Source organism: Naegleria lovaniensis, assembly GCF_003324165.1.
Source record: "Naegleria lovaniensis strain ATCC 30569 chromosome Unknown tig035, whole genome shotgun sequence".
NCBI classification, from domain to species: Eukaryota; Heterolobosea; class Eutetramitea; order Acrasida; family Naegleriidae; genus Naegleria; species Naegleria lovaniensis.
In genome coordinates, this window is record NW_025407858.1 from 43913 (window position 1) to 65422 (window position 21510).

Sequence of the window (21510 nt, forward strand, 5' to 3'; positions counted from 1 at the left end):
TTGACTCACGAGCTCGCGCTTGCTTTGGAAAATGCTTCAAAGTATACTGTTGAACTCTTTTTACAATAATAATAAACAATGAAAAGAAAAGACCAAATGGATAAACACTTCCACAGACACAGCATTTCATTCCAAGAACAAGAACTCGTTACTCAAAAAAAAATGTCCAAACTCTATTCACCTCACGTGCAACTTCCTGCAAGAACTCCACAAAGCACACCCGTTGATAAGATCACTCACCTTTTGGAAAAGTATAGAAATAGTGTTCCGAGTCATGTTCAACGGTGTGTCTTGTTGAGTACAGGCTCATACAATCCATGCCATCAGATGCATATTAAAACCTTTCAAATCATCAAGAAGGCGCTTGAGAGCTCGTATGGCAAGTTGGTAGTGGGTGCTTTTATTTCTCCATCGCATGGACAATATGTTTCAGGAAAGTTGAGAGATGATTATATTGAAACAGAGGCTCGATTGGAAATTTGTAAATTATCTATTGATTCCGAAACAAACAAGCTGAAAGAAATGTATGGAGAGGAAAATGCAGATGATTTTTTGAGTGTGGATCGATGGGAGTCTGCAGTATGTTGCGAATTTATTGACTTTCCTGACATTACCTTCTCTTTGAGAGAATATATCGAACAACAATTTCCCAATGAGAACATTCAAATTATTTATATCTGTGGAAGTGATCATATCGAAAAGTGTCCTTATGTTTTGTCATTCCCAACTCGATTGAAATGTGGAGCTGCAATTTTGAATCGACCCTCCCATTCCAAATCGGCAGCCTCAAAACAATCTTCATACAAAGCAACAGAGCATATTTATTGGGTTGATACAACCATGGAGGATGAATGTAGCTCCACCTTGGTAAGAAATAAGGCAAAATTAGGCGAGTCCATTTCACAATGGGTTTATCCTGAGGTTGAAAGCTACATGAGGACTCATCATATTTATTTCCCTTAGAAGTATCGAATAAGGTTTTTTTGTAAATAGTTGACACTAAACGCGTTGAGGACCAATTATCATTCCTTGCACAACTAAACATTCATCACTGTAATTGCACTGGAATATCATTTGCCATCTTTCAATCTGGTTGTTGAATTGACATTGTTCCAAGTAACAATGTTCTGCGCCACTGAGCGACAGTTCTGAGCCAGGAGCCGACAACTCCTTGTAATGACCTTTATTTTTCACCATGAAGACAGCGTTCAGTGACACACAGCAACGAACATCTCTTCCAAAAGATATTTTCGTCCAAAGAACATGTACGAATTCCAAATTTGTAGTGAAATGCCGACTTGCTGAGGTGGATTCCTTGGACTATTTGGGATCAAACGAAAGGATGCGTTGAATTCATCACGAAAAAAAACTAGTCTGTTGGCACTCACAAACGAACAAAAGATACCTTGACATGGGTCGTGTGCTGGATGACATGTCATTCACAACAAGAGCACTGAAATGTTGTTTGTCTCTCGTTCTGATTTTTGCATTGTTGATGACGACAACATCAGGCAAACACACAAGAGTGAAGGTGAAGAATGGCCCAAATGCTTATCATGTAACGATTAACTTGGGAGAATCTGCATACAATTATGACGATGCCTCACAACAAGTCGATAATTATAATGATGAAAACAAGAGTCCTCTTCATGTGGATTCAGTCACTCAAAAAGTTATTTCGAAATTTCAACATGCACTCACCAAGCAAGATGAAAAGCTAATTGCACAAAAATATATTACATTCGCAGAACAAGTGAAGAAGGTGAGTGAATATTTTCTTGATTAATATATGATCAAAATGCGATGATTGGATATACATTTCGACGTATTTGGATGTTATATTTGTGTGGAACAATACCAGTTGTATGATTCCATTCCAGAAAATTCATCACCAGATGCATTGGCTCTTAAAGAACAATTGCTAGCAATTGTCAGAGATTTAACATTGAAATCTGAACATCCTGGAGTAGACATGCTTCAATCCACGTTGAAAGATTTCAAGTCAGCAGCAGCCTCTCAACAACAACAACAAAATAATGAAGCAGGTGAAGGAGGTGCTCAAACTCTTGCTCTTCCTGCAGCCATCAAAGCAGTCTCCTTTGCCATGAATATTGCAGATAAAATTGGAACCTATTCAGATTCGCTGTCAAAAGCATCAAAATTCTTGGAAGGACCTGTCGCCAAAAAGTTGAGAAAATGGGGCTTCAAAAAAGCTGCTTCCTTGGCTGAACGTTATGGACACAAGATGGACACGTACGCCACTGAAAAACTCAAACCATTCGAGGATAAAATCGCGAAAAAGATTGCACCCGTGGTGAAATCAAAAACATTTCAAACGGTACGTCGATCACTGGAAGTAGTCTCTGCTGCCATGAGTTTGAAAGGAGGTTTGAAGGCGTTGGGAATGGTGAAAAAGGTCAATTTAGGATCATTGAGAAAAATTAGAAAATCGTTAAAGGAAATGACAAAGTTTGTGAAAAATCGAAAACAAATTATGAAACTGATCAAAAAGAATCCACTCAAAGCATTGAAACGATTTAACAAGCTCAGAAAGAGAGTGAAGAAAGTGAGTGGTTTTTTGGACAAGCAGAACGACAAGAGCGATGTGTCAAAGATGGACGGCACTGTGTCACCAATTCCAAAAGCAGACACCCCTAAAATTCGAAGTTATTCGAGAACCAAGGACTTGCCTGACAAGATTGAAACTTCCAACAATGAAAGCAGTCCCGACAAGCGAGGTACACAAAGACCATCCAACACTCCTCATGTGCAAGTCATCATCACGCTCAAACATTGATGAATTAATGTTGGTTGGTCCAATAGTCCATGTTAAATTAAAGACTATTGTAGAAGCATTTCTCCCGGGTGAGGTAAATCTCACAGGGCTTATCTTGTATCAAATCACACAGAACGGACCATTCGCGTACACAAAGACAAGGTATAAGAGTTTAGTAATGACGAGCGCATTCCAGTTGATTTCGCGTGAGTGCTTGTCGCTCTCGATAGCCATAAACGATGTCGTTGTGCTAAAGGCAAGTTTAAAATGAACTTTGAAAATACATGTTCCATTCTACTTGGGAGTGACGCATTATTTGAGGTATTCTGGATTTAGAACCTTCATCAACCAGTCTCAATTATTGGTGAGCGAGTTGCTCACTCGAGATTGGACGACCTGACGTAATCTTGCTTTAACATCCTTTTCAAAAAATCACTCGAAACCACAACAAGTTACATCTTGAACATGCTGTCCTCCAGCCTGGCTTTCGCCCTCACAGCAAAAGAAGCCATTCAGCATCTTTAAAACCTGTATTACTATTGATATGCTTGAGTTGGATTCTAGGAATGTTGTGTGTCATGGCTTCACAACCAACCACCTATTTGGTCAACGCCTCTCCAAGACCCACTGTTGAAGTCAAAGATTTGAAAGATGCCTACCATGTGATTATTAATATGGATTCAACTCCAACAACCACTCCATCTGGTGCACCAACCAATTTACAAGTAGACTCAACCACACAACAAATCGTTTCCAAATTTAAGACAGTCATCACCCTCATGATGAACAACTCGTTGCTCAAAAATACATTCAATTTGCAGAGAAGGTCAAACAAGTAAGTGTGTGAGAAACATTGTTTCTTTTCTTATCCAGTAACGACACATGTATTCATGTTAATGCAACGTTTCAAAACCTCTTCCACACTCAGATCGCTGATTCCATTCCAGTAAATATCTCACCAGAAGCCTCTGCTCTCCAACAACAATTATTGGCCATTGTCAGAGATCTGACTTACAAATCTGAACATCCTGGTGTGGACATGCTTCAATCGACTTTGAAAGGTTTCCAATCAGCTGCAGCAGCATCCTCTCAACAACAGCAAGCCTCATCCAATTCTGTTGATGGTGCTCAAACTCTCTTCTTACCTTTGGTACTCAACGCTGCTTCATTGGCCACCAGTGCGATCCAAGGAATTGGAACTTATTCAGATTCACTCTCAAAAGCGTCACAATTCTTGGCTGGACCAGTTTCTCAAAAACTCAATCAATGGGGCTTACCAAAGTGGCTGCTTTGGCTGAACGTTCAGGACAATCCATGGATCGATTCGCTACTGAAAAACTCAAACCCTATGAAGATAAAATTGCAACAAAGATTGCTCCATTCGTTCAATCTAAAACATTTCAACATGTCAATAACGCATTGGCAGTGGTTTCAAGTGCAACGAGTTTGAAAGGTGGTTTGAAAGCGTTGGGATTGGTAAGAAAGATTAAACTCCCACCTGGAGCTCTGCAAAACGTTCGAAGTGCTTTGAAACTGGCTTCAAACGTTGTGAAAAATCGACGACAAGAGATTATGAACATGATTAAAAAGAATCCTTCACAGGCATTGAAACAATTTACCAAGATTCAGAATCGTGTGGAGAGAGTTCAAGGACAATGGGAAGATTTGAAAGGAAATGTGAGAAAATTCAGAGATGATCTTGTGAATGGAAATAACGGTCAAGAGGAAATGTCACAACAGCAGTCCACAAATCCAGAATCAACTCAACAGTCCTTCGTGTCCCCAGGAAATGGAGGTCGATCACAAGAACGATCGAGAAGAGGAAGTCCAGGATCGAATGGAAATCAAAGAAGAGGAAATACAAGATCTAATGGAAATAACAATACAAGAAGAAGAGGTAATTCAAGATCAAATGGAAATCAAAGAAGACGTAATGGCAGATCGACTGGAAACAACAGAAGAACGACCAATAGATCAAAGAACAGAAATGGTAATTCTTCAAGACGACTTGGACAAGGTCCATCCAGAAGAAATCGAGGAGGAATTCAGAGATCCAATCAACAACAACGAAGAAATAACAACATGAATCAAAGAAGAACAACCAACAACAAGAGGAATTCCAATAATTTTCCAAGAAGAGGAAACTCACAAACAGGATCAAGACAGAGATCTAGTAATTCGAATGTTCGAAAAGTTTCCAATCCATTCTTAAGAGGCGCCTCTGCCAATTCCTCGAAAAAAGGTTCATTCATGAATCGAAGCAGCAATCAGTTTCGTTCATCCTCTTTGAAACCAACAAAAAAACTCTCTTTTCCAACGAACTTTTCTACACCAAAGTTGAAATTTAGAAAGTAAATTTGGCAAACATTTTTGAATAATTCTTGTGAATCAAAATATCAGCAACAACAACGAGTTGTCCAACAACAATCTTCCTCATCAACCACAACTGCACCCACAACAATGACCATCTCTACAGCATTTAGAAAATTATTAAGTAGAAAAATCAAAGAGAAGAAATTTACAATTCAATATTTGGAATTTTAAAATTAAAAAAAATGTCTTTATCAAGTCTTCCACTTGAAATATTGCTTTCTGTATTTGATTTCATTCCCTTTCCATCATGTCATTCTCTTCTTCCAATTTCAAAATCATGGAATGCTTTATTACTACCGTATTTATCCCGAAAATTAAAACAATTGTTTGATAATGAGTTAGACTCACGAGAGTATTGGATGGTCATTATGACCCGTTCTGGATATTATAAAGAATATAAATATTCGGGAGATGAATATGATGAGTATTCAGTCAATTATCGCTATGATACCTATGATAAGTTTATAGAAGATAAAACAATTGCAACAGACCTTCGCATACACGTTTCAAACATTCCCGAAAATCAAAATGATACTATTTTAGAAGAGTTCTCATCAAGCAAATCAATGAGAGAATTATTACTTCGTTGTAACATACCACATTATGCCAATATGAATCAAAATGATGGTAGTGACATATGTGAAATTTCAGAACACAACTCCATTCCTGAATTCAATCCAGATTTACCTTTTTTACTTTCACCAAATATTTGTTCCACCATATTTCCAGAAACATTGGAAAGACTCGATACTGAATATGATACCAGCTACTCTGGTGATATTAACGGTGAACATGATCCACAGTGGAAAAGTTTGAAAACATTTCTGAATTCTCTAAATTCTCTCAAACAAGGAGCATTGTCAATATTTTCTGAACACACTGAGAACCGTGTTGAGTGGGAATTGTATTTTTATTTGATGCATAGTCGAGAGTTGTGGCATTTGGAAATGACAGGCAGCACTAATTCTAGTAGATATGCCTGTTACAATGAATAGATCTATTGACCTCAGGAGTTTGTAATGAATAATGAAAAATTATTGGTGATGGATTTAAAAACCATTAAGGTAGATCTGTTCGATTGCATTCCTGAATATAATCCAGATTTACCTTTTTTACTTTCACCAAATATGTGCTCCACCATATTTCCAGAAACATTGGAAAGACTCGATACTGAATATGATACCAGCTACTCTGGTGATATTAACGATGAACATGATCCACAATGGAAAAGTTTGAAAATATTTCTGAATTCTCTGAATTCTCTCAAACAAGGAGCATTGTCAATATTTGCTGAACACACAGAGAACAGTGTAGATTGGGAATTGTACTTTTATTTAAAGTACAGTAGAGAGGTGTGGCATTTGGAAATGACTGGTAGCACAAGTGTAAGTAGTTATGAGAACTACAATATGGATTAAACAACTCAGTTCAAGCGTTTGCTCGAACCTTGAAACTGTTGTGAACTTTTTTGAAAAGAACTTTTCTTTTCAAAAAAAAAATGTCTTTAAAAAAGAAAAAGTTATCTCATCAGGATGATAGCTGCTCCATTCAACACCAGCAATTATCATCAGAAAATCATTCCTCCAATAATAATAATAGAAATAACTCTCAGCAGCAGGCTGGACTTGTTTCCGATACTCTGATTCTAATCGGATCATTTATGGAAATTATAGATATCATCAAATCCATGTCGGGAGTTTGTAAATATTGGAATGAAGTATGTGATGGTGATGCTTTATGGAAGGGATTATTCCATAGAGAGTTGGGAAGTGTCGATTGGTTGATTAGCAAATTGAATAAGAATTTGCAGCAGAGTGCTTCTTCGGGTGGTACAGCCAGTATGCACTCTTTCAAAATTGAGTTGTTATATTTTGGCACCTTACACCTTACACTTAGTGTCAGTGCTGTTTTCATTTGACACTTGAGTGCCAAATGAATGAAGTGTGATTTGTATTTGACACTTGAGTGTAAGGTGCTATTTGTATTTGACACTTGAGTGTAAGGTGCGAAATGGATGTTGATTGAAATGGAGGTACTAGTTTGTGAACCTAACCATTCTACTTCGTGTTCATATAAAAAGGTCAATAACGAATCTATCAAACAAAAAAAAAGGCATGATTTAATCTCATGCATCTACTTTCCTTACGTATGTTAGCTTGGACCTTCGTATGAAAGGAGTTAGGAGGCACAAAAGATGATATGTTCCTTTCATTCACGATGATAGACTCAGCCGTTAAGAAGTATGACTACGAAACAAAAAGTGATTCCAGTTCCCTTAATTGTACCCTTCTGATTGCTTCAGCTTGACTTTTGCTGTTACCGTCATTCCCAAATCACTCAAATTCGATTACATCAGCCAACAACAGTGTTGAGCACCATTCTCTTGTTCTTCTCACCGTTTTTGTAACAATTGAACAAAAGTACATGTCACTATGAAGAAAAGCTGGCAAGTTTCACTCCCCTGTTGAACCAAATGAAAATGTTTTCCTGTACTGCAAGTGTTTTTCCTCAACATAAATCGTCTCTCAAGTTCATTCAGCAAGCTCTGACATCCTGTTCGACAACTTCATCTCAATCTCTTTCAACGCCGTGTTGTATGGCGCAACATCAACTCAGAAAACAGGTGCTGAACGGTGGAACATTATTTGAACCACTGCCTCACAACGCTTCACCTTAGAAAATGAGCGTGAGTCTATTCTTCCCTCCATAAACTAAATTTCGTAGATGATCATTTGGTATTGTCGTTGTCAGACGAATTGTCCAAAAATTGCGTTCGTGATACTCGATGATGATTGTGTAGTGAAGAGAATTTTGAGGCCCGTTGCTCACAACCGTGAAGACGGAGGTTTGTAATTTCAAAATAATATTTAAATAAATTAAAAAATATACAGGTGCTGATGACACTCGGCACTCAAGTGTCAGGTGCTGTTTGCATTTGGCACTCCAGTGTTAAGTGCTATTTGTATCTCCTTTTTGGGACTACGTGCCATTGCAAACGGCACTAAAGTGTAAGGTGTAAGGTGCTAAAAGGTATGTCCTCTCATTACACAAAACCATTTACATTTCAGGAATTATGAAAAACGGTATTTTGGTTTTGACGAAGACTCTGCAGGTGAGGATGATGACAATGTCGATGATGATGAGGTTATGAATGGAAATGAAAAGAAAGATGTTGGAGTTTTGAAAAAGACATCTTTGAAAAGAAGTATTGAGGAAGGTAAACAAACAATTATTTCTTTGGATGTACTTAAAGAGGTTCTTGAAGATTGTTATGGAGTGAATAGATTTTGGTTGAGTTTGTTCAAAGTAGTAGCTGCTATGATCCCAATACAGAGCTATAAATTGATGACTGAAAAACAAATTATTCAACCACTTGACAATGTGACGCCAATGGTGAGTTCAAAGAAGAAGGATGATGATGACGACGATGACGACGAGGATGAAGACTATGATGAAGATGATGAGGCTGATAATCAAGAGGAGGATGATCAATCAGACGAAGAAAAAGAAAAGAAATCTGCAAATCAAAAACCAAAAGACGACTTTTTCAAACGTGATTTCATGTTCAAAGGTAAAAAGAGCGAAGAGGCAACAGAACATCTCATTTCAAAGAATTATTGTTACTTTACAGTGAGATTGGAACAAATATTGGATGTCATTTTTGGAAGTGAGTTGGAAAATGCAACACTTTTACAACAGGCTCTGTATGTTGATATCAAAACTCACAAACTTGCTGTCATTTTGAGTATATTTGATAGACATGGAATTATTTTGAATTATTTCGGATCAGATTCTAATGCAACAGAGAAATACTTGAATAAGATTACAGGACAATTGGCCATTCATGCCCAAAACATTACCAATTATGTTCTTTCAAAGAAGACTCGTCCAGCACTTCCTAGAACTCCCTACGTGACAGAATGTGACACGATGTGTGTTGGTCTTACGAAATCTCATCACACCATTTCCATCTTGAAATTCTGTTACTCTGTTTTATGTGAACAGGAAGATTCAATTTATCAACCTGATTCAGTTCATCATAACGAGGAAAATATTAAGAAAGCGAATGATGAAGAAGAAGAGAACAATGATGTCAATGACGACAATGATGGGGAAGAACGTGAAAGCGATTTACCAAAACAGCTCACTTTGCATCCGGAAAACCATCATGGAGTTGTGGATTTTGGAATGCTAATTTTTACTTTTATCATGTAGCAAGATTTAATACCTTTTTACAATTTCAGAATGGTCTTTTGAGAGTAGAACAAGATCAATCGAACATTTTACATAATTTGTGTTAACAATGAAAAATTGAAATATTTATTTGTACCGTAAATTTACGTTTAAATCTATCAAGTTCTATTGGTAACCAGCTACATTCTGATCATTTTTTATGGTTATCAACCAGGTTATCTAGATACACATAAACAAAGATTTATATTTGGTGAACGGTTCACTAAAGGTTGTTGTTCACTCGGCACTCTTCACTCCTCCTAAAAACAATTGTTGTTTCAATACGCCACTCTCCTTCTGCATTTGCAAAAGAAATAATTTGAGTCCCTCCTCCTGTTCAACAGTGTCCCATTGTGGAAGTGGTCTCAATCTGTAGAGTTTGTTTGTTGTTTCAATTTCAAAATCGTCATCCATTCCTTCATATTTATCGAGTGAAATAATTGTTAATTTATCAAGATCGAGTTCTTCATAGGCTGAAAGTGATGACATTGGATTAGCAAGAACTCTCTTTTAATGTTGTTGTTTGTTTTGTTCTTTCACATCAGCATCAAGGAATGAATCAATAGTTTCACGATTGTAATGGAATGGTCTCTTATTTTCATAGTGAGATTTTGATATGATCTTCCAATTATTTCTTGGTGATTTAACTGTTGTTGAAGAGCCACCTTGTCCACTGCCACTTGTACTTTCTCTAAATGATGTCGATCTTGCTAAAGGTGAAGCTTGTGAATTTGCACTTGGTGTTAAATCTGAACTAGTCGATAACAAATGTGAAGTGAATGAGCTCAACACACTGTATCGAGACGAAGATGGTTATGAAGAAGAGCAGAATAATAGTACTCACCACCAATACACAAACATGAATCTATGGTAGGAACCTGCTGTGAACCAGTTAAGTTGAAGCCAAAGTAAGATATTGATTTCCCGAAGGCTTTACAAATTTTCCATCACATTAATGATATATTAATTTTGAATTTAACAAGGAGAGTAGAGAACTAATCGGTATTTGATATCATCATCATGATTGTGATTTTTGGTATCGCCGTGAACAAGGTACAAGGAACTTGATTACAACAATAACTTTGTTTCGACCAAAAAAAATGATTACACAAGACACTCATGACACAAAGGTCATTACCAATAATAACGATGAGGAAGCTAGTAGCCCGGTAACCATCACACCGGAAATGACCACTTGTTGCGAAATTAAAGTTCCTCAACGCAACAATCCAAAAGCAAAGCCTTTACGTTTTGTCGTTGTTTCCGACACTCATTTAAATCATGAGACGGTGGAGATGCATCAATATACAGGCGATGTTTTGATTCATTGTGGAGATTTTACGAATAAGGGAACCAAAGGAGAAGTGGATTTGTTTTTTCAATATTTATTGGATCAATGCGATGGAAAGTTTAAATACATCATCATGATTGTGGGTGCGTAGAAATAGTGTTTGAATTGAGAGTAGATCAGTATTGAATCATTTATGAATATCAATGCAAAATGTTTAGGCAATCATGAATGGGCTCCAGATATAGTTGTAAGAGTCAGATTTAACAAGTTTTTCAAAGAAAAGAAGGTCAAATCAAGTTATCATCTTTTACTGGATGAACATGTAACGATATTGGATGACAACAATCAAAAGATAAAGATTTTTGGAAGCAGATTTAGAGCATCGTGGAGGTTTCCACCATTGATGAGAGACTCCCTTAGGAAGACATCCTTTCAAATATCCAAAGACATTGACATGTTATTAACACATTTTCCACCTTGTAAGAATGGACTCGATATTGCACATGATGATGTTTCAAGAGGATCTCCCCAATTAACAGACATGCTCGATTCTAATTATTTTGAGAATTTAAAGATTCATTGTTTTGGTCATAATCATTGCACACGAGGTCATCATTATGAAGAAAAGACTGATCGAATGTTTGTCAATGCAGCATCAACACTTAGTAAGAAAAAAAAGATTGTTGCCAAGCCTTACATTTTTGACTTTTGAAAAAGAGGAACACGATCATGTTGTATCATTTCAATTGAAATTTAACAAGATTCATCTGCGCATTGTACTTTTACCAATTTACATGGCAGAAACGACCTCATCGTACTCCAACAACATGTCAGACCTCTTTTCTCGTCGTCGGTGACGGCCAATGTTATCCCAGAGCTTGAGAATCACAGCACAGTCACCACAGAACCGTGTTGAACTCTGGATTGCCTGTGTGAACAAAAAAGGAGAAAATGAAGTGGCTCTATTTCGCAAGTGCGTATCCTTCTCCTATCAAATTCAGGTCCAATTTTTTCCCTTTTTCGAAGAAGGATGCTGTGGGACACCAAAAAAACAAATCCATTCCTCCACACGGTATGTTGTGAATAACATCTCAACACTCGCTCTCTTCTCACACTCGGATACAACGTTGTTGCATCTCTCTAATATTCGCATCCACAACATGCAATATCAATGATGCCTATAATGTATCACTGCCAAAATAGCACTCTATTGGCCGGTGCACTTCTCCGACTCCAAAATTGGACCTTCATTACTCGTGTCAGAGAAATTCGCTCAACGTGGTAATAATTATTATTAAACCACTACCGTGCGTTTTGCTTTTTAAAAAAGAAAACCTCGACCACCTACAAACACTTTGTTAGATAAACAACACACTTGTTCTCGTGGAGACACGCAAAAGAACTTTCAATTCCCTTGTAATTTCTACAATGAAGAACAATTTCATCAGGTCACCTGCCACTTGTCACCCTGATTCCATGTCCTACCATCATCAACAGACCTTTTCATCAAAATGTTCATCCAATTCATCCACATCTTCCATCCTGCCAATACCATCCAACACGCCCAAATTAGTCAAGTCTATTTGCTCCTCGACGGAATCGACAACCAAAGAAATTTTTTCACGCATCCTCCACCAATCAAACAACCATGTAAATACCCTCCATTTCACACCCAAAGAATGGTCACAACTTCTATTCAAAGCCATACAATTCGGAGACGAAAATGTGGTTCGGGCCCTTCTCGAATGGGGAGATTACGAAAATCAAAGAATCCTTCAACAACTTTCACATTCATGTAAAAACGCCAAGTCCACTCTCTCAAATTTACCTTACAGTTTGGAAAGTGGTGATGAGCAATCGTACGGAGCCACTGCTCTCCATAAAGCATGTTCCCTTAATCGACCGCAAATTGTGAGCATGCTGTTACAGAGAAATGATGTGAGTCGATGTGTGAAAGATCACTCACAGTCCACACCAATGCATTATGCAGCATCGAATGGTTCGTTGGAATGTGTCATGCTCTTGTTACTGAAAGGAGAGAATGCCTCAGAAGGCAATTTTCGAAGAAATGTCAATGACGATCAATTAATGTTAGATTCTAAGGATGCTTACGGAAATACTCCTATTCATTTAGCAATGAAGCACAAACACTATCAAGTGGTCTCTGCATTGCTAGACTATTGTCCTAATTTGGTGAATTCGAGAAGAAGTAACTCACGAACGTTGCTGCACATGGTGGTTGAAAATTTTGATGTGACAGGATTGTCACTCATTACAAAGGAACATGCACAAGCCTTGTCCAAAATTCAAATCTATGCCAAAGATGAAAATGGTTTAACGCCACTCATGCTTTTGGTTAAGGAATTTTCAAGACTCACCGAAAATTCACATCTTCGAAAAAAGAACCGCTTTTCAATGCTCCTCCACCTTCTCTCCCTGTACGACTTGTCAGAAATGTCACTTGTAAATAGACACAATGACCATCATTGCAAGAATTTATTTCACATTGCTTGTCTTCATAACTGTGCAGATGTGGTTCGAATCATGGCCCTGTTCCTTAATCGAGAACTTTATTTAAACATGCTTAAACAATGCGATAAGAATGGCCAAAATCCATTTCACACAGCTTGTAAATATGGAGCAGATCAAGTGTTGGAAACATTCTTGCTGATGGTCCATAGTGAAACAGCAGACCACTCCAAAATTGTACAATCAAAATCAAAACATTGTAATATTAACTCTCGTGAAGAATATTTAGAATGTAAGGATAAGGAGGGTAATACACCATTGCATGTAGCTGCTTTATCGTTAGCTCTTGTGTCACCTGCCTCCAATGAAGAAGATGACGACTCTCCTTCGCCACGCGGCGTCTCTTTCAGCGCCAGTTGTTCAGATTTACCCTCGACCTCTACTGTGACAAGCACTCGATCAAGCTCAAATAGTGCTCTTTCATTTCCAGTGACGTTTGGAAAGGCCAATTCTGAGTCTTGTATTGCCAAGTTTTCAAAAAGTTCCTATTCACCACTCAGCATGACACCTTCGGATGAGGATGTAACAAGTACATTTGTGCGATGTATTGAGGTACTGTTTCCAGTGGTGAGTTTAGACATTGAAAATTCCAAAAAACATACCGTGCTGGAATTGTTAAATAAGACAATCTTTTTCGAGAATTCCAGTATTTTCTCAACTTCAATACAACACTAAATCCCATAGAAAAATTAACAATCACATCAATTTCTTGTCTATGGTTCCAATTCGATCATAATTATGAGCAACGAGAGCTTTGGCAAAAATTTCACCTAAATCTTCAAAACCCTGATTACAAAAAGCACTCGTTTCAATATAAGTGACACATCCCAACGCTCTAGCCAATGACTCACCCATCTTGCTTGACAAAGGTTCCCAAAAATGTTTCATTCTTAAACCTCTGCAAATGTCCTTTCGGGATCTCAAATCTGTTTTGCAAGCCACTAAAATGATTGGAATTTGAGGCTTTCTCTTTTCTTGAAGGTCTGAGATCCATTGATAAAGATCTTTGACATTGTTTTCATCTAAAACATTGAAACAAAGACAAATAAGATGAGCGTTGGTACAAACTGCGGTTCTTGCAAAAAATTTTCTGAGATTTTCAATGCTTCACTTGCAATTCATAATTTTCCATTATGGTTACTTACAAACCTGGTATGTCTAACATTTGAAAGGTGGCATCTTGATACTGAATTTTAACTTGACCAGTCGTGAGTGTGAATACTCCAAACTTGCCATGTGGATCAATAAATGAAGATTTTCCAGCTCTCTTATCCCCAATTACAGCCACTCGAAACAGTAATTTTTCATCCATAGTTTTCAATGAATTCATCAAATTCGAAAATTCGAACTGTTGTTTCAATTCATGGCTTGAATAAAATTGACAAAGATTACAAAATTTTGGAATCATGTCCTTGTACGAGACCATGATTGCGCTTTCGAATTCTTTCATTTGTCGATGTGTACAACTTTCGACATGTTTCATCAATTCAATTAAATGATATCGAAAATTACTTGACATCTGACATTGATCACTAAAATAGTTTGGAATCACATCATGGTTCCGATCTTCATGAGGAACACAATAAAGACGTAACAATTTCATTTCATATTTAAATATTTCCATTCTTTGAAAATAATAATCTTTCCAACAACAATCTTCGCAAGCAAGTTGTGATAATCGGAATGATTTTGATACGAGTTGTAATGTTGTGAAATCATGAATCGAGAGAAAGCTTAAAATAATTCGTACCACATCATCACATAAATATTGTTGAAATAGAGAGTGTAATGGTTTGGAAGAGGAGGAGAAGGATGAAGAGGAGTGAAATAAGGTACGAAAGATTTTTCTCACAAGTAACATTTTTTTCAATATTAATTAATCACAAATTCGAACATTTTAAAAAGAGAGTTTATCATTCTGAAACTAAAATTCCTTTTCCTTTGAATTTGCATTTTGGTCACGACCTCCAAAAATCACTATTGAACAACATTTTAGAGAATTTCACACTCTTCCTTCTCATTTTCCATTATTATTTGACACTCTTCCTTCTCATTTTCGAAAATAAACGAAAGAATAGAAACCGTTGAGGACTCCAAAAATAGATAATGTCAAATTGTTGAGCACGAAAAAAACGTTTAAAACCGTTCTTTCTTAACGCTGTGGTTGGATGAACCTTGGGTTTTAATTCACACTTTCAACATGAGATTATTTCTACGATAAAGTCTTATTCGATGGAACTGAAATGAATCCGGTATCGCTTTGACCATTTCACAGAGTCGTCTTTGCAGTATACGCACGCTTAACCACTGTTGTTTAAGGAACGAAAGTGTGCCACTTGTCATTGAGCGTTGTGACATCATTTGTAAATGCGTTCGAGTGGTGCTATACCCCGAGATTAAACCTTTACGTGCAAGATAAAACAAGCAAAGTACTATAGATCTTTCATGGTTTCATTTCGGCAGATCTCTTCTTTTCTGTCGTTCCACATTTTTATTAACATTCATTTCACTTTTCTTTCCATTTTTGGATCGATTCATATTTATGTCCATGACTCATTCATATGACATTCCACTCTTTAAGAAATAATCCTGGCTCATCCCAACCAAGCAACCCACTGCACTATCTCTTTCTCTCATTCTTCTTCTTTTCTGTGAAAACTCTATAAATTGGCATTCACAATTTCCTCTCTCTCAATTTTCACATAACAAAAAAAAATCAAATTATTGAAATGAAAACCGCAACTCTTGTGGTGCTGTTTGCACTTCTCCTCTTTGCAGCAGTCTACGTTGCAGGATCTGACTCTTACCGTCCTGATCCTTACAAACCTAAACCTCGAAGACATTGTCGCAAAAAGTGTGTCTTGCACAAGTATTTGAGAGGAAAATGTCTCAAACACAAAGTCGTGGGTCGTAAAAAGTTTTGCGACAAGTATGCCATTGTTGGAAAGGGTCGTTGTTTGAAACACAAGAGATGGTCCAAGTGTGATAAATACAGTAAGGCCTTTACCAAGTGTGTGAAACACAAATTCAAGAAATTCTGTGCCAAGAGAAAGACCAAGAAGGTTTGCGATTCTTATGGAAAACGTAAATTCTGTAAGAAATATGGATACAAGAAATTCTGTGCCAGACACAAGAAGTACAAAAAGTGTGTGGCTCATGGCAAGAAACGTATTTGTAAGAAACACAAGAAATTCCCAATTAAGAAATGCTTCAAGAAGAAGAAGTGTGACAAGTATGTCGATTCCTATGCTCCTCGTAAATGTCGTTTCATTCGTAAATGCCGTGTCGTTTCACACAAGACCAAATGTGTTCGACACAAGACCATTCGTTTCTGTAAGAGACACAAGAAGTTCACAAAATGTGTGAAACACAAGAAGAGAAAATTCTGTGCTAAATGGGCATTCAAACAATTCTGTAAGAAACACAAGAAGATTACAAGATGTGTCAAACACAAGAAGAGAAGATTCTGTGCCAAGAGAAAACACTTCCCATCCAAATGTATTCGTAGAAAGAATTTCAAAAAGTGCATCAAGAGATCCAAAGGAAGAAGAGTTTGTAAAAAGTTCAAATTCACCAAAGGAAAGAGAGTGTGTAAGAAACGTGCTAAATCCAGAAGAGTTTGTGCCAAGACTAAGAAGATCTGTAAGAGAAGAAAGCACAAAAAGTTTGATCTTTACAAGTAAGAGTTGCAAAATTGCAATTTTTCCGTACAGCAATGGTAACGAGTTTTTTTTGCCTTAACATGAGTTTGTGTGAAAGAGTTTTTTGAATTGATCCAAAGACGAAAGTCAAAAATCATCCGAAAAATTAAATAATCTTGTGAGGTGTTTTTAAAAGTCTTTCATTGTATTAATTAACAGATACCGTGATAAGATCAATGGTTTCTTTCAAATGTCATTTCGCATATTCCACTGTGCTAACATCGCCCTTCCCTCATGAGAAACAAGCTTTTCCAGTTCCAAGCAGTGTCCTCGTGCATGAGCATCAAGTGGATCCCAACTGTGCCGACATGTTACTACTAAACTGCACCAAGTTAGAAATCAAAGAAATGTTAGAACAAGCAACATCATCCATTCTAGCTCCCTCATGGAAACTCTTCATCTCAATCCTCCTTCGACTCGTCATGACTTGTTTCATCATTGGAGAGTTTGTGCCACTACCCATTTCAAACAACAATTACATCAAAACGTTATACTTGTTTATTGCATGGGGCGTGTCGTTTCAATTTGACATTCGTGTGTATGAATTGTGTTTTTGCATGTGTGTCAATGTCTTGTTCATTGCACTCAATTACAATGCCTTGTCGAAAGGAATCTTTCAATTCACTTCACAAGATTTCTTGTTGCAACCGGTGTGGGAATTTTTCATGTGGGGATTCTATGTGTTGCATGCCATGAGAAGTTTGGGAGATTATTCGTGCTCGAGTGTGAGACCAAAGAAGCGAGAAATTCTTATCATTGGCTTTTTCAAGTGTTTTTGGAATTTTTGACAACATGTGGGTGTTATCGAGCATGTCGTGTTTGGTGGTGTTCATATGCAAATGCTTGTTATCATTGGACGACGACAACAATACTGTATCATCATCTCCACACAAGGATGTAAAGTTTGTTGTGTTTTTCATGGTCATGGGATTGTGTATTGAATGGACTGGTGTGTCAAGAGGTCAATGGAAATACCCACAGAATCAATTGATCTGGGAGAAATTTCCAATTCCATTGTGGTTCGTTGGCATGTGGGGAGGAATTGGATTCTTTCTGTATCGAGCCGCTTTGCCTTTAATGTGGTGGGTGGTTCGTTTGTTGCAGAAACCTAAAAACAAGCCACCTCAATGATGATAACAACAGAGAGCATGGTGTACTCATAATAATAATAATAAATGGATTCAATAAATTACATTTACTTTTTCTTTGCAAAGTCCTTTGGAATCATACATTTGATGAGGAGGGATTTTGTTATTTGATACAAAAAGATGTCACCCAATATATCTCGGTGTGACTTCTTTTTAAACACCACTTTGGCATACTTGGTGAAAATCTTCTTCTCCTTATTATCATTTTGCAGCACCTTTGGAGTTTCATATTCTTTTTGAGCTTCACCAAGCGATGAAGTGGTTGGTTCTTCGAGTTCCTCTTCATCAATTTGTTCCTCAACCATCCAGTCATTCATTGAATCAATGTATGAAACTTCCTCAGTTGGGAATCCAATTTCATTCTCAATGATTGTTTTAAGTTCATCTTCAGTTGGAATGTTCTCCTTTGGTACAGCTTTCTTAAATTGATTTCTAAAGCTAATAATCACAGTTCTATCTCTTAAATAGGTGGTTTCGCTGTAGAGAGAATTTAACAATCTGTCACGCTCTGAAGGTGGAACAGATTTTCCATTCTCAAAGCACAAGGTAAATTTTTCCCATGCAGCCAAATTGGTTGATTTGTTTCGTTGGCAAATGTTATTGGCCTTTCTACAAGACAAGTAATATTGATCCAACTGATTGCAAACCACTCTCTTCAATCCAATATCTTCACCAATTCGAACTGGGAAGTTTTGCAACTCTTCATTGGGAAGAGTCTTGATTGCAGAGACTGCAATTGGTTCAGAATTTTGATGATCACCATCACTGACAAATCCCAATTGAGGGAAGTTTCCATTCATAATGAGATACTTTCCACAACTCTCCTTTTTTTGATCTTGATCTCTCACAAAGTAAATGTGAACAATTTGACCGTAACAAACTGGACTATTCTTGCTAACTTTGCTATTAGCAGGTTGCATGATAAACACTCCATAGTGAGAAGGCGATGAAGCATTTTCGTAGACTGTCTTGATGTAGTCTTTCACAGTGGAAGCATCAATATGAGAGACAGCTCCCATGAGTGCACCACCCGATGGCTTTACCGAGGTACTCTGAACATCAGAGGCAGAAATTTGAACAAAGGCATTCAGAAACGTCTTGGCTGAATATTCATGAGTATTGAAAGTGAGCATTCTTCCGTGAACAGATTTCATGGTGAATGGTCTTCCATAGGTGAGAATGAGTTCATCCGATGAACTTGTATTACCTTCCAATAGACGCATAATGATGATGATAGTGGTTGATCTATTTAATAGTTAGAACGATGATGATGAGCGTGAGTCTGTGGGGCTCAGTGTTGGATGAGAGAAGGAATGAATCAAAAAAGATGATCTAACAACAGAAATTGTTCAATTTTCTTGAGTGTTGGATGGGGGTCGACGACGGTTAGAGGAAGAACCAATGTTGATGAATTTTTTTTTTTGAAAGCTCTGCTTTGGGAAACACTTGTTGAACCTTCGATCTCCACTTTGATGTAATACTGCAGCCTATCTGAACCAGAAACACATTTGCATCTAATGAAACAGAACAGATTTTAGTGCACTTGCGAATTTATTAAGGGATGTATTTTGTGCCCATCATAAAATGAAATGTTAATAATGGATGAATGAATTGTGGCCACAATCACCAACGCGGAACATGTCTGAACATGACGTCGTTTGAAACAGTCGTTGCCTTTTCTCATTCTTTCGTGACGAATAAGAAAAAAATGTCGTCACCCTCTCAAGTGAGGTTGATATTAGTGTCACTTCATACTGTTCAACATGATTTAGACACCTCCTCCTACAACACGACCAAAACATCTGTTATTGATGAAAATTTATTGAAAAAGTTGAAAATGAAGCTACTTGAAACTAAGAGAACGATCACAGCCAAACCATTCATTCCGTTCAATACCCGAGTTAAAGATACTTTTGAAATTAGCTCCTCAGGCAATATCTATCCATGTCATATCGTTTCTCCGTTTGATGTAAAGATTTCATATTCAAACGAATATATTTTGGTGAGCGATCCAAAGTATTCATGGTCTCGAAGTTGGACTATCAAAGTTTTCGATTTAACCACAAGACTCTATCTCAAAACTATTGATACCTCATGTAAACATCCTCCATATATATGTGTAGAAGAGAGACCATTTCTCGAAGATTCAGGTCACTCGAGTGATGCCTTAATTTTTACACAAGCGTTGTCTGAAGGAGAACTTGAACAAGGACTTTACAAATTCAATTTGAAACAATTGGTTGAAAAGGAGGATGGACAAAAGAAGCCCATTTGGTTCGTGGATGTTGGTAAACAACATGTTGGAAGTATGACTACCTTTGATCATCGTCTGTATGTCGTGCTTCACCATGTCACCATTCAAATGTTCAATTCGAAAACAGGAGAATCACTTGCCACAATTTTTGGAGATCCTTCTCCTCAATCATCTATCGCAGATCAACCACAATTGTTTGGACTCGAAGTGAATGTTCACACTCGAGAGTTAATGGCTTGCAATCGTGCACAACTTTTATTCTTTTCACTTGACCAACATTCCAAAGGACTCGAAAGAGAAACACCAAAAACATACATTAGTGGTGATTCTTTCTCGTACTCACAATGGTGCTTCTATGATCGTGCCTCAAAGAATATTCTTTTAGGTGGGAGATGTTTTCAAAAAGACATTCAAGTGATTCATGCAGAGTCCATGACAAGTATTGCCAAAGTGAATGTGGGACATTCATGGATAAGTGATACTATGAAAGGTATGTGTGTGAATGAAAGGACTGGAGAGTTGCTGTTGATTGAGGGAACTCAGATCCTTGTAATTGCTGGAAATAATGACAGCACGGAACCACCTCAGAAACAACTGGTTCCAATTGCACAACAAGATTTCTACAGAACTTTCATGGAGTATTCCAGTTCGAGACAAGTGTTGGAATCAAGAACAGTAATTACTGATCAAAATTCAGAAGAAACCAACTGTTCAAATGTTTCAACCAACAGCAGTTCTTACTTGAATTTGTGTATTGTGCTTTAATTCTTTGATTTTAAAGTATTAATTACGAACAGTATGAATTAGATGCTTTCACAAAACATGTCAGATTCTCAACAGAAGGAAACAAACTCTCAAGTCAAGTTGTTCATCATTTCACTTCATGACAACAATCATGATTCATCATCCATACTGGACTCGGGCATTGCACAACAATTGTTTGAAAAATTAAAATTGAAAATGACAAGTGTCAGAAAGTTTAATATATGTCCAAGTTTTTGATTTAACCACAAGACTCTTTCTCAAACAAGTGGGACCCTATTGCAATGGTCCTCAATATTTATGTGTCGAAGATGAATCCCAATATCTTGCGACAGACAGGTCATTTGGGATCCAACCAGAGGTTATCAACATTCAAGCCATTCACTGAACAACGCCTTCATTGATTTCACCCTCCAAATTCGTAAATTAAACATTAATTATAA

The 21510-nt window shown here is 37.2% G+C and overlaps 15 protein-coding genes across 15 annotated transcripts; 12 read left to right on the forward strand and 3 right to left on the reverse strand.

The window, feature by feature from the left end:
• Positions 1–162: 162 nt before the first annotated feature.
• On the forward strand, positions 163–963 carry C9374_008814 (uncharacterized protein; the record flags this gene model as incomplete). The annotated part of the gene is made up of 1 exon (XM_044698932.1): positions 163–963. One exon carries the CDS (start codon positions 163–165, stop codon positions 961–963), a length of 801 nt encoding a protein of 266 aa, XP_044544991.1.
• A 532-nt stretch (positions 964–1495) lies between these two features.
• Positions 1496–2797, forward strand: C9374_008815 (uncharacterized protein; the record flags this gene model as incomplete). Its single annotated transcript, XM_044698933.1, has 2 exons — positions 1496–1762; positions 1862–2797. The coding sequence occupies 2 exons, from the start codon at positions 1496–1498 to the stop codon at positions 2795–2797; spliced, it is 1203 nt and encodes a 400-aa protein (XP_044544992.1).
• A 557-nt stretch (positions 2798–3354) lies between these two features.
• C9374_008816 (uncharacterized protein) lies at positions 3355–5131 on the forward strand (the record flags this gene model as incomplete). The annotated part of the gene is made up of 4 exons (XM_044698934.1): positions 3355–3481; positions 3541–3611; positions 3705–3954; positions 4059–5131. 4 exons carry the CDS (start codon positions 3355–3357, stop codon positions 5129–5131), a joined length of 1521 nt encoding a protein of 506 aa, XP_044544993.1.
• Positions 5132–5331: 200 nt separating this feature from the next.
• C9374_008817 (uncharacterized protein) lies at positions 5332–6144 on the forward strand (the record flags this gene model as incomplete). Its single annotated transcript, XM_044698935.1, has 1 exon — positions 5332–6144. The coding sequence occupies one exon, from the start codon at positions 5332–5334 to the stop codon at positions 6142–6144; it is 813 nt and encodes a 270-aa protein (XP_044544994.1).
• A 48-nt stretch (positions 6145–6192) lies between these two features.
• Positions 6193–6567, forward strand: C9374_008818 (uncharacterized protein; the record flags this gene model as incomplete). The annotated part of the gene is made up of 1 exon (XM_044698936.1): positions 6193–6567. One exon carries the CDS (start codon positions 6193–6195, stop codon positions 6565–6567), a length of 375 nt encoding a protein of 124 aa, XP_044544995.1.
• Positions 6568–6647: 80 nt separating this feature from the next.
• On the forward strand, positions 6648–9364 carry C9374_008819 (uncharacterized protein; the record flags this gene model as incomplete). Its single annotated transcript, XM_044698937.1, has 3 exons — positions 6648–6987; positions 7950–7998; positions 8218–9364. The coding sequence occupies 3 exons, from the start codon at positions 6648–6650 to the stop codon at positions 9362–9364; spliced, it is 1536 nt and encodes a 511-aa protein (XP_044544996.1).
• A 255-nt stretch (positions 9365–9619) lies between these two features.
• Positions 9620–9871, reverse strand: C9374_008820 (uncharacterized protein; the record flags this gene model as incomplete). The annotated part of the gene is made up of 1 exon (XM_044698939.1): positions 9620–9871. One exon carries the CDS (start codon positions 9869–9871, stop codon positions 9620–9622), a length of 252 nt encoding a protein of 83 aa, XP_044544997.1.
• A 611-nt stretch (positions 9872–10482) lies between these two features.
• Positions 10483–11385, forward strand: C9374_008821 (uncharacterized protein; the record flags this gene model as incomplete). The annotated part of the gene is made up of 2 exons (XM_044698940.1): positions 10483–10816; positions 10892–11385. 2 exons carry the CDS (start codon positions 10483–10485, stop codon positions 11383–11385), a joined length of 828 nt encoding a protein of 275 aa, XP_044544998.1.
• A 239-nt stretch (positions 11386–11624) lies between these two features.
• C9374_008822 (uncharacterized protein) lies at positions 11625–11971 on the forward strand (the record flags this gene model as incomplete). The annotated part of the gene is made up of 2 exons (XM_044698941.1): positions 11625–11745; positions 11877–11971. The coding sequence occupies 2 exons, from the start codon at positions 11625–11627 to the stop codon at positions 11969–11971; spliced, it is 216 nt and encodes a 71-aa protein (XP_044544999.1).
• A 130-nt stretch (positions 11972–12101) lies between these two features.
• C9374_008823 (uncharacterized protein) lies at positions 12102–13877 on the forward strand (the record flags this gene model as incomplete). Its single annotated transcript, XM_044698942.1, has 1 exon — positions 12102–13877. The coding sequence occupies one exon, from the start codon at positions 12102–12104 to the stop codon at positions 13875–13877; it is 1776 nt and encodes a 591-aa protein (XP_044545000.1).
• Positions 13878–13898: 21 nt separating this feature from the next.
• C9374_008824 (uncharacterized protein) lies at positions 13899–15063 on the reverse strand (the record flags this gene model as incomplete). Its single annotated transcript, XM_044698943.1, has 2 exons — positions 13899–14292; positions 14348–15063. 2 exons carry the CDS (start codon positions 15061–15063, stop codon positions 13899–13901), a joined length of 1110 nt encoding a protein of 369 aa, XP_044545001.1.
• An 868-nt stretch (positions 15064–15931) lies between these two features.
• C9374_008825 (uncharacterized protein) lies at positions 15932–16885 on the forward strand (the record flags this gene model as incomplete). The annotated part of the gene is made up of 1 exon (XM_044698944.1): positions 15932–16885. One exon carries the CDS (start codon positions 15932–15934, stop codon positions 16883–16885), a length of 954 nt encoding a protein of 317 aa, XP_044545002.1.
• A 194-nt stretch (positions 16886–17079) lies between these two features.
• Positions 17080–17691, forward strand: C9374_008826 (uncharacterized protein; the record flags this gene model as incomplete). The annotated part of the gene is made up of 1 exon (XM_044698945.1): positions 17080–17691. One exon carries the CDS (start codon positions 17080–17082, stop codon positions 17689–17691), a length of 612 nt encoding a protein of 203 aa, XP_044545003.1.
• Positions 17692–18098: 407 nt separating this feature from the next.
• On the reverse strand, positions 18099–19274 carry C9374_008827 (uncharacterized protein; the record flags this gene model as incomplete). Its single annotated transcript, XM_044698946.1, has 1 exon — positions 18099–19274. The coding sequence occupies one exon, from the start codon at positions 19272–19274 to the stop codon at positions 18099–18101; it is 1176 nt and encodes a 391-aa protein (XP_044545004.1).
• Positions 19275–19759: 485 nt separating this feature from the next.
• Positions 19760–21070, forward strand: C9374_008828 (uncharacterized protein; the record flags this gene model as incomplete). Its single annotated transcript, XM_044698947.1, has 1 exon — positions 19760–21070. The coding sequence occupies one exon, from the start codon at positions 19760–19762 to the stop codon at positions 21068–21070; it is 1311 nt and encodes a 436-aa protein (XP_044545005.1).
• Between the last annotated feature and the right edge of the window lie 440 nt (positions 21071–21510).